Consider the following 13996-nt stretch of genomic DNA (forward strand, 5'->3'; position numbering starts at 1 on the left):
CAGGTTCTGCATGAGCACCATTAAGTGTTTTGGAATTCCCATTCTTCACAATATTATCCATAATTTGTTATGATTCACACATTGGAATGACTTTGCATAGTCAATAAAACACCGGTAAACATCTTTCCAGTATTCCCTGCTTTCAGCCATGATTCATCTGACATCAGCAATGATATCCCTCATTCCACATCCTCTTCTGAATCCAGCTTGAATTTCTGGCAGTTCCCTGTTGATGTACTGCTGCAACCACTTTTGGATTATCTTCAGCAAAATTTTACTTGTGTGTGATATTAATGATATTCTTCAATAATTTCTTTATTCTGTTGGATAACCTTTGTTTGGAGTGGGTACAAATATTGATCCCTTCTAGTAGGTTGGCCAGGTAGCAGTCTTCCAAATTTTTTGGCATAGACGCTTGGTGCCCTGCAACGATTTGTTGAAACTTCTAAATGGTATTCTTTCAGTTCCTGGAGGCTTACTTTTCATCAGTGCTTTCGGTGTAGCTTGGAATTCTTCCTTCATTACCATGGGTTCTTAATCATTATGTTATCTCCTGAAATGGCTGAATGTTGACCAATTCTTTTTGGTACAGTGACTCTGCATATTCCTTCCATCTCCCTGCATCGTTTAATATTTTGCCCATGGAATCCTTCAATATTGCAACGAGAAACTTGAGTTTTTTCTTCAGTTCTTTCAGCTTGAGAAATTCTGAGTGTTTTCTTCCCTTTTGGTTTTCTAACTCCAGGTCTTTGCACATTTCATTGTAATACTTTGTCTCCTTGAGCTGTCCTTTAAAATCTTCTGTTCAATTCTTTTACGTGGTCATTTCTTTCATTCACTTTAGCTACTCTACATTCAAGAGCATGTTTCAGAATCCCTTCTGACATTCATTTTGATCTTTTCTTTCTTTTCCTTTTACTGGCCTCTTGCTTTCTTCATGTATGATGTCCTTGAGGTCATCTCACAACTCCTCTGGTTTTTGGTCATTAGTGTTCAATGCATCAAATTTATACTTGAGAAGGTCTCTAAATTCAGGTTGGATATACTTAAGGTCGTACTTTGGCTTTCGTGGACTTGTTTTCATTTTCCTCAGCTTCAACTTGAACTTGCATATGAGCAAATGATAATCTGTTCAGCAGTCAGCCCCTGGCCTTATTCTGACTGATGATATTGAGCTTCTCCATCATCTGTTTCCACAAATATAGTCAATTTGATTTCTGTGTATTCCATCCTACAAGAGCATAGAGCCTTCATTTATGCTGTTGAAAAATGTATTTGCAAAGAATAACTCATTGGTCTTGCAAAATTCTACCACATGATCTCTGGTGTCATTTTTAACACCATGGCCGTATTTTCCAACTAGTGATCCTTCTTTGTTTCCAGCTTTCACATTGCAATCATCAGTAACTATCAATGAATCTAGATTGCATGTCTGATCAATTTCAGACTGCAGAAGTTAGTAAAAATCTTCAATTTCTTCATCTTTGGCATTAGTGGTTGGTATGCCAATTTGTATAATACTCATATTAACTGGTCTTTCCTATAGGCGTATTGATGTTTTCCTATCACTGACAGCATTGCACTTCAAGATAGGTCTTGGAATGTTCTTCTTGACAATGAATGTGATGCCATTACTCTTCAATTTATCATTCCTAGTATGCTATATCATATGATTGTGTTATTCAAAATGGCCCAACACCAGTCCATTTCAGCTCACTAATACCAAGTATATTTATTTTCAAGTGTTCCATTTCTTTTCTGACAACTTACAATTTTCCTAGATTCATATTTCATACAGTCCATGTTTCATTTTTTAATGGATGTTTGCAGCTGTGTCTTTTCATTTTGATCCATGCCACATCAGCAAATGAAGGTCTCAAAAGCTTTACTCCATTCATGTAATTAAGTTCCACTCTACTCTGAGGAGGCATCTCTTCCCAGTCATATTTTGAGTGCCTTCCAACCTAAGGGCTCATCTTTTGCACTGTGTCAGACAATATTCTGCTTTTCTACTCATGTCGATCTCTTCAACTGAGGGTTATTTACTTTTTTACTGTTATTTAATATGCTGTACTTTCCCATAGCCATAAATCACATAGTGTTATTACAGCAAGTGTTGATATCTGTGATATATTTACCTCTGAATGTTATAAAGTCAAGTTCACTGTGATTTATTTCTAAACAGTCTATGCTGTCATATTGCCTTCCAAATTAAAGTTATTATTCTCAAATTTCCTATTTTGTCCACCTGAAAATTATTATGCTCCTTCCCCATTATGTATCTCATTTCTATGACATGTCCATTACATTTACTTCATTTTAGAAATATTTATTGAGCATTTAATATATATCAGCCATATGTTGGGGATATATCAGTTAACAGGACAGAACTGATTGAATTCCGGATATATTTTTAAACTGAAATAATTCCTTGCTACCACAATTTATTTGGTACCTCAGTTATGACAGTGAATTAGGATAAGAGGAATATTGTGTCATCTAAATTTATTTTTTGAGTCAGAAATAATAGCAAGAGTTCAAATAGCAAAAAAAAAAAAAAAAAAACCTCAAAAAATTGCTTCAAATATACAACTGTATTCCAGAGCTCACATAGAAAACAATACCCCTGGAGTCAACAGGTTTTCTGGTTGATTGAATATCAGGTATGAGAGTATAGGAGGAGTCAAGAATTATTCTAAGATTTCAGGTCTGAGCAACAGGAGAGAGAGAATTATCATTAACCAGAACAGAGAAAATGCAAAGTGAAGAGTTTTTAAGGATGAAATTTTGAGGAGTAAAATCAGAAGTTCATTTTTAGATATACTGACTTTGGGGTGTCTATGAGATATTCAGGTGGAGATGTTGTATACACAGTTGGAGATATAAGTCTGGGATGCTGGGGTAAGGACTAAGGTAGAGAGAGACATTTGTGAGCCATCAATATACAGATGGAATTTAAAGCCATAAGCAGTATTAAATCACCAAGGGAGCATGTATAGTTCAGGAACTGAGACCAAATCAGTTCAGTTATAAGAGATCAGGGAGAAAAGGAATAACTAGAAAAGGAGACTGAGAAGGAGCAAACATTGAGGTTCAAGGAAAACAAAGGGAATGTGATATCCTGAAAGGCAAGCAAGAAACTTTTCCAGAGGAGGGCATGTGCTGCTGAGAGGTAAAATAACAACTGAGACCTTGGATTTGCCCATATATATATCACTGGTACCTCAGTTAAGAGCTTCAGTGGAGAGATGGGGCTGAAAGCTTAATTGGAGTAGGTTTATTAGAGAGGAGAGAAATTAGTGTCAGTGATTGAAGGCTATTCTTTGTAGGATTGTTCTATAAAGAGGGAAAGATAAATGTGGGTAATACTTGAGCAAATTGGGGTTTCCTGGAAGCTCGGTCTGCCTTTATGGTTTCTATCTAGGCTGCCTAAGCTGAAGCCTTGGGCTCAGAGCATTCTCTGATAAGGAGGCAGGGAATTGGGGCTCACTCTCACTGCCAGTTTATTCTCTTTGTCAGAGAAGGTTTCCTCCCTGTTTTGAGCTCACAGTAACTTTCTATTTCCCCGTGACTACCCATAAATGAAGTCCTGGTGGTGCAGTGGTTAAGAGCTTGGCTGCAAACCAAAAGGTCGGCAGTTCAAATCCACCAGCAGCTCCTTTGAAACCCTATAGGGCAGTTCTACCCTATGCTATAGGGTCGCTGTGAGTCGGAATCAACTCCATGGCAACAGGATTAGATTGGACCCATAACTACTTAATTGTACAGAATTAATCTTGTAGCTAGAGGGGAAGAAATGTTGCATGCTTTGGTCACAGGCTGGTCATGCTGTTCACCCCTGAACAAATGCACTCTCCTAGTCACTGTATGGCCATTCTGTTTGCACCTGAGCAGAGACACCTTCCTCTTCCCTTCCTGTTGCTTCCCTGTAGGCCAGCGTGTACACCCCTCTGGTTTCTCTGTATAAGCCCCAGGCCCAAGTTGCTCTGTTCTCTCGTGCATGGTTAATTAAGGGGTGCACACAGAAGTGACCTAAAACATTCCACACTTGGACAGGAACCTTTTGGGAGAACCTGGTTCTTGATAAACCCTTACTCCATTTATCAATGTCCTGATTACTATAAGCAAAAAAAGTCTGTGACAATGTCAGTGAGTAGTATAATTATTTGTTCTAATCCAAAAAGCCCTTCACCATTTCATCTGTTTTATTTCACTCAGTACGTTGCAGGGTCAAGAAAAGTTGACCTTATAGAGACAGAAGACAGAGTATAAGACAAAAGGAAGAATAAATGGGTATAGATATTGGTGCATGGGCAAATGTGAAGGCAGTAGTTTGTAAAGGTGTTTTCTGACTGTTTTACTTTTTTCAGTGAAGCAGACAGTAAGGTCACCAGTTAACAGGAAGTATGTAAGAGATAGTATTGTAGGTTTGAGAAGAAAAGAAAATGTATATAGTTGTCATCTAAGAAATTGAAAGAATAAACAGATTAGACAAATATAGAATAATTGTGGGGTAGCTTTGAGTATTCCCTTGAATAATTTAAAGTGAGTCACATGGGTAAGGTGTTTTTCCCCAGGCTCATTTATTGCAGGTGTGGAATAGGTGGAGCATTGAATGTTATCAGGTCAGCAACTTCATTAAATGAGTACAACATGAGAGTTAAGAATATAGGCAAAAGTAAAGTTACACCCAAGACTATAAGAATTCAGCTATCTAAAAAGGGAAGAAAAATATACAGGGTTTGGTGATGAATAATAAAGTGTGGTGGGATCAATGAGTTTGAAATCTTAGTAAAGCCACTGGTGGAGTCAGGGTACAAAGGAAGAGTACAGGAAAGATAGGAGGTGGTAGCCAGTGAGAGAGGGGTATAGGAAATTGAGATTATGGAAAAGTTGGAGCTGCTGGCAATCACCAGATCTACAGTATGACTTTGAGGATAAGTAGCTCAGAAGGGCTGGAGGACAAGACCATTGTGAGAGAGTCCAGGGAGTGGAAGGATCATCTATGAGAATACTGCAAACACCAAAAATTAAAGCAAAAATTGCAATAGAGTACCCTATTTTTACATGAATAACACATGCCTTCTATGTTTGCGAACCACATCCTCCCCCCCATGAGGTATTTTCTTAAGTATGCTATGCTTATTTTTTTTACAGCAGCATGTAAAAAAAAAAAAATGGCATAGCTGCATTTACAAAAATACCTCACAGAGGGGAGGGCATGGTTGGCAAACAAACATAGAAGGTATATGTTATTTGCATAAAAACATGGTAATAGTGATGCAAAGCCTAAAACTGAAAAATTGAGGAGGATATTCAATCTCATCTCTCTATGATATTCATGCTCTCATCACTGTCCCACTGGTACACTCTCATCAAGGTTTCTCTAAATACAGTGTTCAATTTATAGCTTACTAACAGTAAATTAGAGGTTCCTAGATGGCACAAATAATTTGTGCTCAACTACTAACCTAAAGATTGGCAGTTCAAACCCACCCAGCAGCACCATGGAAGAAAGGCCTGGCAATCTGTTTCTGAAATGAAAACCTTTGGAGCAGTTCTACTCTGTAGTACATGGGGTTGCCATGAGTCGGAATTGACTTGATGGTAATGGGTTTTAACAGTAAATAAAAATCACCTTTCTTCCACCCAATCTTAAGTTTACATTGAGGGACATTTACTACCACACTACAAGCTAATTTTGAAAAGAAGATAGTAGGAAAGACACAATCAGATAAGCCTCAGTTCTGAATTTATTTTCTTTCTTTTACTATACCAAAAAACTTCCTATCTAAATCATAGAATCAAGTTTATAATTCTATATATACATTACATTATTACTGCAAAATAATAGTGTCTTCTAATAAATTTAAATTATTATATTACCATCTAGTATTCTATTGATAACATGGGAACACTAAATGGAAATATTAACTGGAACTATGAAAAAATAATCAGATGGTAGATAGGGTCAGACTGTAGAAAACATCAAATATGGATTATTTATATAATCAGAAATAGTGATATATTAATTTCAGAAAAACAATGTTCTTTTTGAAATTCACATAAACATTACACTTCAAACTGTGCCACCACGTGCATTGCTCCTAAAGACTTGAGCTCTAGTATTAAAAAAAAAAAAAAAAGTATTGGATAGGCATAATTATGCTAATTGAAGTTATTCATGTGTAAGCAAACATGTGAGGGATATGTTTCCTCAGGCCACACTAGGTTTACAAACTATCTAGTCACAATAAAGGTACACAGCATCATTCTGGCCATGAGACTATCCGGAGCTATGGGAAAGCCACGTGGAACACTTCTCCCAAGTATTTTGAAGAACCTACAAATACCATCCCATAGCTACATCATGACATTAACCATTTCTTCCCCTTCCCTGTTGTAATCTTCACGTGAAACTTCTGGTGTCTAATGATGCCACTGATGGTAACTCCCAAAGTTACCCTTGGCATGCTGTCATTGTCAATACTCACTGGTGGATACTGCAGTAAAAGCTAACCCTTGCCAAAGCGTGCTTCAGGTCTGATGAAATGGGGGAGTTTCTTCACCCTTAAATTTGTGATATGGTTACTTTCATGAGCTTCAGAGCAACACTTTGAATCCTTGGAGTAATATTTTAATTACATACTTTTTAGTTTTTTGTTTGTTTTTCTTTTCTTTTCCCCTTGGATGTAGCTGTGACTACACATAAACTAGGTAAGAAGTTACTGGAATAACAGACATAATTCTACTCCTACCCATTCTTACTTAAAAACAGATAAAATGTTCTTCCATTCTCTCTCCCTTCATTGTTGTTAGGTGCTGTCGAGTCTGTTCCAACTCACAGTGACCCTATGTACAACAGAAGGAGACACTGCCTGGTCCTGCACCATCCTCACAATCGTTGCTATGCCTGAGCCCATTGTTGCCGCCACTGTATCAATCCATCTTGTTGAGGGTCTTCCTCTCTTTTGCTGACCCTCTCTGTTTTACCAAACATGATGTCCTCCAGGAACTGGTCCCTCCTGTTAATGTTTCCAAAGTATGTGAGATGAAGTCTTGCCATCCCTGTTTCTAAGGAGCATTCTGGTGATACTTCTTCCAAAACAGATTTGTTCATTCTTCTGGCAGTCCATGGTCTATTCAACATTCTTTATCAACACCATAATTCAAAGGCATCAATTATTCTTCAGCCTTCCTTATTCATTGTCCAGCTTTCGCATACATGTGAGAAGATTGAAAATATGGCTTGGATCTGGCATATCTTAGTCTTCAAAGGGATATCTTTGCTTCTGAACACTTTAAAGAGGTCTTTTGCGGCAGATTTGCTCAGTGCAATACATCATTTTATTTCTTGACTGCTGCTTCTGTGAGCATTGACTGCAGATCCAAGTAACATAAAGTCCTTGAAAACTTCAATATTTTCTCTGTTTATCATGATGTTGCTTATTGGCACAGTTGTGAGGGCAGCATATTTTGCTAAGAGGCTGCTGAGTACCTCATGAAAACAGTCCTATATATAACAACATTCCAATAAAGGCTTTCCATAAAGGCTCAGGCTTATCTGGATCCTAGGAAAAACACTGGGCTCAAGCTAAGAAACCTGTTTTATACACTTAAAAACCTAACAAACCGTGTCTGAGGTATGTCTATGTGTGTGTATATATATATATATACACATTATTTATATGAAATGCAAATATTTTCCTAGTTTTTTTTATAATGCATATTTGGAACCACCATATAGAAATGTTCAATAATAATATACAATTGGAGATAGAGCAGGTTTAGATTTGCGATGGAAAATTTACATTAACACCTGATCTTTAGTATAGTTTCAATTGCCAAATATATCCAAGGGCCGTCTTATTACCAAGAAGTTTCTCTAGTTTTTTTTTTTTTCTCCCCGAATATGATCAACTTGACTGAGGGCAATATTGACTACAAATCTCGACTTATGAAAGTACTACTATTTTCTACAAAGCCATAATGAGATCATCCTAAGAAGAACAGCCAAACAGTTCCAATAATCTCTGATGCATAAGATGTATGCAGTCCATTTTTGCATAAGAAAAGACAGCATAGTACAAATATGATTTAATATACAAATTTACAGAGAGATTACAATTCTCAGGTTTGACCTACCCATCAATCAGATGACTTACCAGATATCTCCTCTAGGCACTGCTTAGCTGTCTTACTATATGATAAATCCATTTTAGTAGGACTGGTGCAGGAGTCAGCAGATGGTAAGGAGGTACCTTCATTTTCTGAATGTGCTCTGGAATTAACCGAGACAGAAATAAACAGCAATTACAGTCACCAGTGACTCATCATCAACATGGAAGCTCTCTCATATGAGAAGAAATCAACTTATTAAAAGTTTTTTTTGTTTTTATCAAGGTAAGTAAGCATTTCTTTATGACTGGGACCTTCTAGGACTGTCTATCTATAAGAAAATTTTGTTACTTATTGTATACAAGAAGGAATGAGATATTAAAAACAAATTTCTTAGACTTTTCTACACTTAAAAGCTTGAAACTACTAATAGTTGGTTATATTTTTGGGCAAAAGACTTGAGCAGATCCAACTTTTTATTATTTTTTTATAAAAACTCATGCCAAATTGTGTTCTTGTGAAATAACTAATAAAAGCACTGAAACCTAGAAATCATTTTTCCGTGAAATTCTTATTTTGAATTATTTTTGTTTTTCAGTATTGTTCACAAATACCCTCAGTAATGTGCTTTCCAGAATGAAGAAACAGTAACCACCTGTATTTGTTCAAAATGCTGACCAATTATATTAAGCTTGGACCAATATTGAGCATACGTGAGTTTTAAAACACATTATTAAAAACACAAAGTATGAGGAAAAATAAGTATTAAATTTGTTCAACCACATGAATGTGATTATTATGATGGCTTGACTGTCAAAGATTTCAGAATTATTGAAGTCAATCAAAAACAAATTTTCATTCTTACAACTACCTATTACATGTCATATATTTGCACGTGTATACGCATGGGTGTGTATTTGTGTGTGTGGTTAACATGTGAAGGGTAGGGCACTCAATGAAGGGACTACATAATTTTTGATATTCCAATCTTATTTTATTTATTATTTCTTCCTTTAATACACAGACAACCATTATAAGATATACTTTCTTTCTCTGTGAGGCTTCCAAACCTGCATATATTCAATTCAACTCACCACAGCTTAAAAAATTTCACAGCATGAACCATTAAGACACAGAAGGAGAAAAGCCAATATAGTATGGTATGTTGGACTGTGTTCTTTGCAGACATCTCATTTGCCCTAGAGTCCCAAGTTTCTAGTACTGTGTTTGGTTCAGGGCAAATGATCACTGAATATTTCTTAATTAAAAAAAAAGTGGCAAATATTTATATGTGAAAGAAAAATTCAGTATATTTTTTTCTAAATCAACTTCTAATTAATATTTTGCTTTTATTATAAATTCTGCTTTTGTTTTTTGAGAAAATAGAGGATATTAATCATTGATGCCAGAAATATTTGATAGTTATTTGACAGATCTATAAACCCGCACAGCTCATTAGAATTTTAACAATTATAGAAAGCTATAATGCTGTATGCATGGGTCTATGTGCACATATATGAACTGATATAAAAAACAGAGAGCTATACAGGAATTCCTATATGCAGCTGTGCCTTGATCCTATTTCACCCCAACTTAAACTAAATATAAAAATTATAGGAAAATTAAGAAAGAGGATAGGCTACTATTCAAGTGTCAGGACATACCACCAAGGTCAGCAAGAACTTCAGTGTTGCTAAAGTCAGCAAACATTTTTAGTCTTCACCTTTCTTGATATCTTGACAGCATTCAAGACAGGACACTCCTCCCTTCATGAAATTATCCTATATTAGCTTCTATGATAAAAATTCTCCAGTTTGCTCCCCATTTTCTTTAAATGCTGCTTTTTGTACTTATTTTCTACTCTATAGGGTCGCTATGAGTGGGAATTGACTCAACATCGATGGGCTTTTACCCAGTAACTAAATGTTATAGTTCTGGGTAGTAAATAGAAGGGGTTGTTAAAGATTAAATTATGTTTCCCCAAAATATGTGCTAGAATCCTGACCCCTATACCTGTGGATGTAATATGGTTTGGGAATAGGGTTTTCTTGTTATTTTAATGAGGCCATTTTACCAGTATATAGTGTGTCACAAACCTAATCACTTCTGAGTTATAAAAAGAGCACATTAGGGGCAGGAGCAAGCACAAATAGGGAAAGACGGATGCCACATGAAGATCATCAAGGAACTAAGGAATGCTGGGACAGACAAGGATCTCCCCCTACAGCTGACAGAGACAGAGCCTTTCCCTACAGTCAGTGTCCTGAATTCGGACTTCTAGACTCCTGTGAGAAAATAAATCTCTGCTCTTTAAAGCCACCCACTTGTTGTATTTCTGTTACAGTTGCACTAAGTAACTGACAGAATTTGGTACCAGATGCTTCTTTTTCCTCTTTTGTTCTCCTCTACTCAATAACTAAATGCTATGGTTCTGGGTAGCAAATAGAAGGCATACAGAAGGAAAAATGTTGGGGCTCCTCAAAGCAGGCTCCTAAGCTTCTTGCAGTTTTCATTCTGTTAGATCACCTCTAGATCATCTAAGTCATGTCTTTGCTTTAGCTATTAAGTATTCACATATGAATTCCAAATATATAACTCTAATTCAGAGCTTTCCTCTGAATTCCAGATGTGCACAATAACCGCGAAACTGACATTTCCTCTTGGTTGTCACAAAGATACCACACACCCATTGTTACAGATTGAACCATGCTCCTCCAAAAAGTTATGTTGACGTTCCAGTCCCTGTACCTGTAAATGTGACCCTGTTTGGGAATAGGGTATGAGGTAGCAAAAGCAGTTTTTGCCTCCCCAATTGTACTGAAAGAACATATTCTAAGGGAAGTAGGACCCTCCTCCTCTAGTGCCTTAGTTATAAGTTTTCCTAGTGTTTTAGTGATACGATGTATGATTAACTATATAATTGCATGCTGGCAAGATCTAATCTTAGATCCCAGAAGTAGAGGAAATATTCTTCCTTTGATGCCATCAAGGCTGAGGACAATGACCACAAGACCATCACACACCCTGAGCCTAGACTGCATCAAGGAGCCTCTCTCTTTCTCCCCATCCCCTTTTCCTATGCACATTGATCCCTCTGGTTTAAGGTATATGGAAAACCCAAGGCCCTTTGCTCTTTTGTTTCCTTCACCTCTGATGTTTTGAGGGGCTATGTGGGTATAGAAGAGTTTTTATTTCCAAATTCACCTGGGGCTAAACACTTTTTTAGGGGAACCAATCTGAAATGGAATTTTACCCTTTCCTCTCTGCCCCAATTACTATGTAAGTAATAAACGTTATGAAAACACCACTGGGTGTTTTCATAAATTATTTGCTGACAGCTACAGCACTGAATGAACTTACTTTTGTTTTTCACGCCCAGCAAGGGGTTTTATGTTAATGAGGTCATACCAGAGTAGGGTGGGTCCTAACCCTAATTCTTTCTGGGTGGTTTCTTATAAAAAAAGAGCAGAATAGGCACAGACACACACACACGGGAAGATGTCATGTGAAGACGGGGCAGATGCCAACTACAAGCCCAGGAACACCAAAGATTGCTGGCACCTACTAGAGATTGAAAGAGACAGGGAAAGATCTTCTAGACTTGATGCCTCTCAAAATTATGAAACAATAAATTTCTGCTCTATAAAGTATTTTGGTATGGCAGCCCTAGGTAATTAAGACATCATCATGCACAGAACCGAACTTAAAATCTTTTCTCAATAAACCTGCTCCTTTTCCACTGTGTCTCTGGGAGAAACCCTTACAGGGGTGACTATGCTTGCATGCTCTGGTCCTTGTCTGCCTCTCCAGCATCATCTTGTACAGGTCTCCCCTCCACTCTCTCTACTGTAGCCACAAAGTCTTCCCCCCACTTTCCATAATTCCCTGCCTCAATCGGTCTCTGCACTTGATGTTCTCTTTGCCGATAATTTGTTTTCCTCCCGACTTCATTCAAGTGACTCTTTCTTAAAGAATCCTCTCTAATTTCACTGATTAGGTGAAGTCACCAAGTGCTTATAGCCCCCATACCTTCCTTTATAGCACTTAACGCTTCTGTAATTTGACATTTGTGCAATTATTTGATTAGTGTTTATCTCTTAAACTAGACTCTATTCTTCATGTTTAAGCTTGCCATTGTCCCCCAACACCCAGTTGCATGTTTAGCATATAGGCTACACTCAACAAATATTTGATAAAAGAATGAATAAATCATAGTATTACTGATAGTCAAACAGAATTATTGGTGAGAAGATCATATAGAAAGAAACAACAGTGATTACATTGAATATGGATGTAAAACTTGGCTCTATCATTAAAGTTATTAATTCATGTGACCTCAGGCAAGTTATGTAATCTCTGTGAATCTCAGTTTGCTCATTAACTAAAACAAGCAAAAATGTGTGCCTTGCAAGATAATTATGAACTCAAATGTGATTATTACTAGAACACTGAAAAGGCATTCTCTTGAGGCATAAGGACTTCTAGTCAATATTAAAACACAGAGAATATATATGACTTTCTGTGAAGCCCATTTCTCTTTTTCCCACTGGACCCAGGCTCTCCCATATCCTCTGTCTACCGACCACCCCATCCCAATGTATTTCTTAAGTTCACTACAGCCTGTTCTTCCACTTGTGCTTGTTTCTCCTGGGCCACTGTACCACTCTGACCTCTTCTTTTGCTTCCTCTCTCCAAACCAAGGGTAATATATCCTCTGATGTTTTCTAAGGATTCATATTTGAGAAACAAGTTTAAATGGAAAGTATATAGTGAGATCAGGGTCCGTAGGGAAGGCTGACCGGCTGCATGCCAAGAAGCCTCACAGAGGCTGGGCGTCTTGGTGAACTGGCTATGCACCAGGGTTAGGTTACGGTCCTGCAGCCTCACTATCCATGGACTCATCTTTTAGAAGCTGAGTCACATTAAGTAGTTCACTGAGACTGCTGTTGAAAGCTGAATGCCAACTGGTTCTTAGTAGAACAAGACTATCGACAGTTACAGGAGCCAGAATGTCTGTGGCAATGTGTTAGTCATATAGATTCATGGCATCTCCCAGCAGAAAAATCTATACAAGACAAAGGAATACTCAGAATGTGCTTTGGAAGTATACTCAAAATAAACAGTATTCTTAAAAGTATACAGAATCAACAAAATTCTTAAAAGTCTTCTTCAGGAGATAGCTATGACAACGTTTGTCAATTTTTTTTTTTTTCCCCACTGCTGTCAAGTCGATTCTGACTCACAGCAGCCCTATGGAGTTTTCAAGTCTGTAAATCTTTATGGAAGCAGACTGCCACATCTTTCTCCTACCAACCTTTTGGTTAGCAGTTAACTGCTTTAACCACTGTGCCACCAGGGCTCCTTTATCAATAGATGAGTTCAATAGTCAATTCCATTGGCTAAGCCCCCACCATCACTTCCATTTGAGATACTTTAATAAAAATGTATTTATATTCTGACAGCTCATTCTTACCTTGGAAGCCTTTATTTTGCATAATTTTTAATGTGGTATTACATGTTTCTGGCTTATTCACTCTCTACTGGCTTTTTAGTTTAAGTCACAAGGGACAATTTAGTTAACCTTATTTTCAAGTTCTCCGGTATATGACCCATGATATTTTCTATATGAATTACCTGCTTTAGCAATGATCATAAAATGGATGGATTGATCAAGAAAAGGAACACAGAGAAGTTAAACTTCGAAGCATTGTAAAAGGAGTCAGAGCTCCTTGGATAATAACTGATTCCAAAGTTAGGGAAGGGAAAGTACAAGATAAGCCTGGAACACCTTGTGCCAGAAAGAAAAGAGTGATGGAGAATATTAAAAGGACACAGAAACCAGCTTCAAGAGACTCCAGTGGCCAAATCTGGAAAGCAT

General features: G+C 37.2%; 1 protein-coding gene across 1 annotated transcript in view; it reads right to left on the bottom strand.

Annotated features, from left to right (window-relative positions):
• The window catches only part of NAV3 (neuron navigator 3), a gene marked incomplete at its 5' end in the record, with an annotated part of 304732 nt that overhangs the window by 202594 nt on the left and 88142 nt on the right, over positions 1-13996 (bottom strand). The window contains one exon of the mRNA XM_023559140.2: positions 8166-8281. Coding sequence (XP_023414908.2) covers positions 8166-8281 — 116 coding nt within the window. The remainder of the gene's footprint in view (positions 1-8165; positions 8282-13996) is intronic.

This window comes from Loxodonta africana, chromosome 4 (assembly GCF_030014295.1).
Source record: "Loxodonta africana isolate mLoxAfr1 chromosome 4, mLoxAfr1.hap2, whole genome shotgun sequence".
NCBI lineage: Eukaryota > Metazoa > Chordata > Mammalia > Proboscidea > Elephantidae > Loxodonta > Loxodonta africana.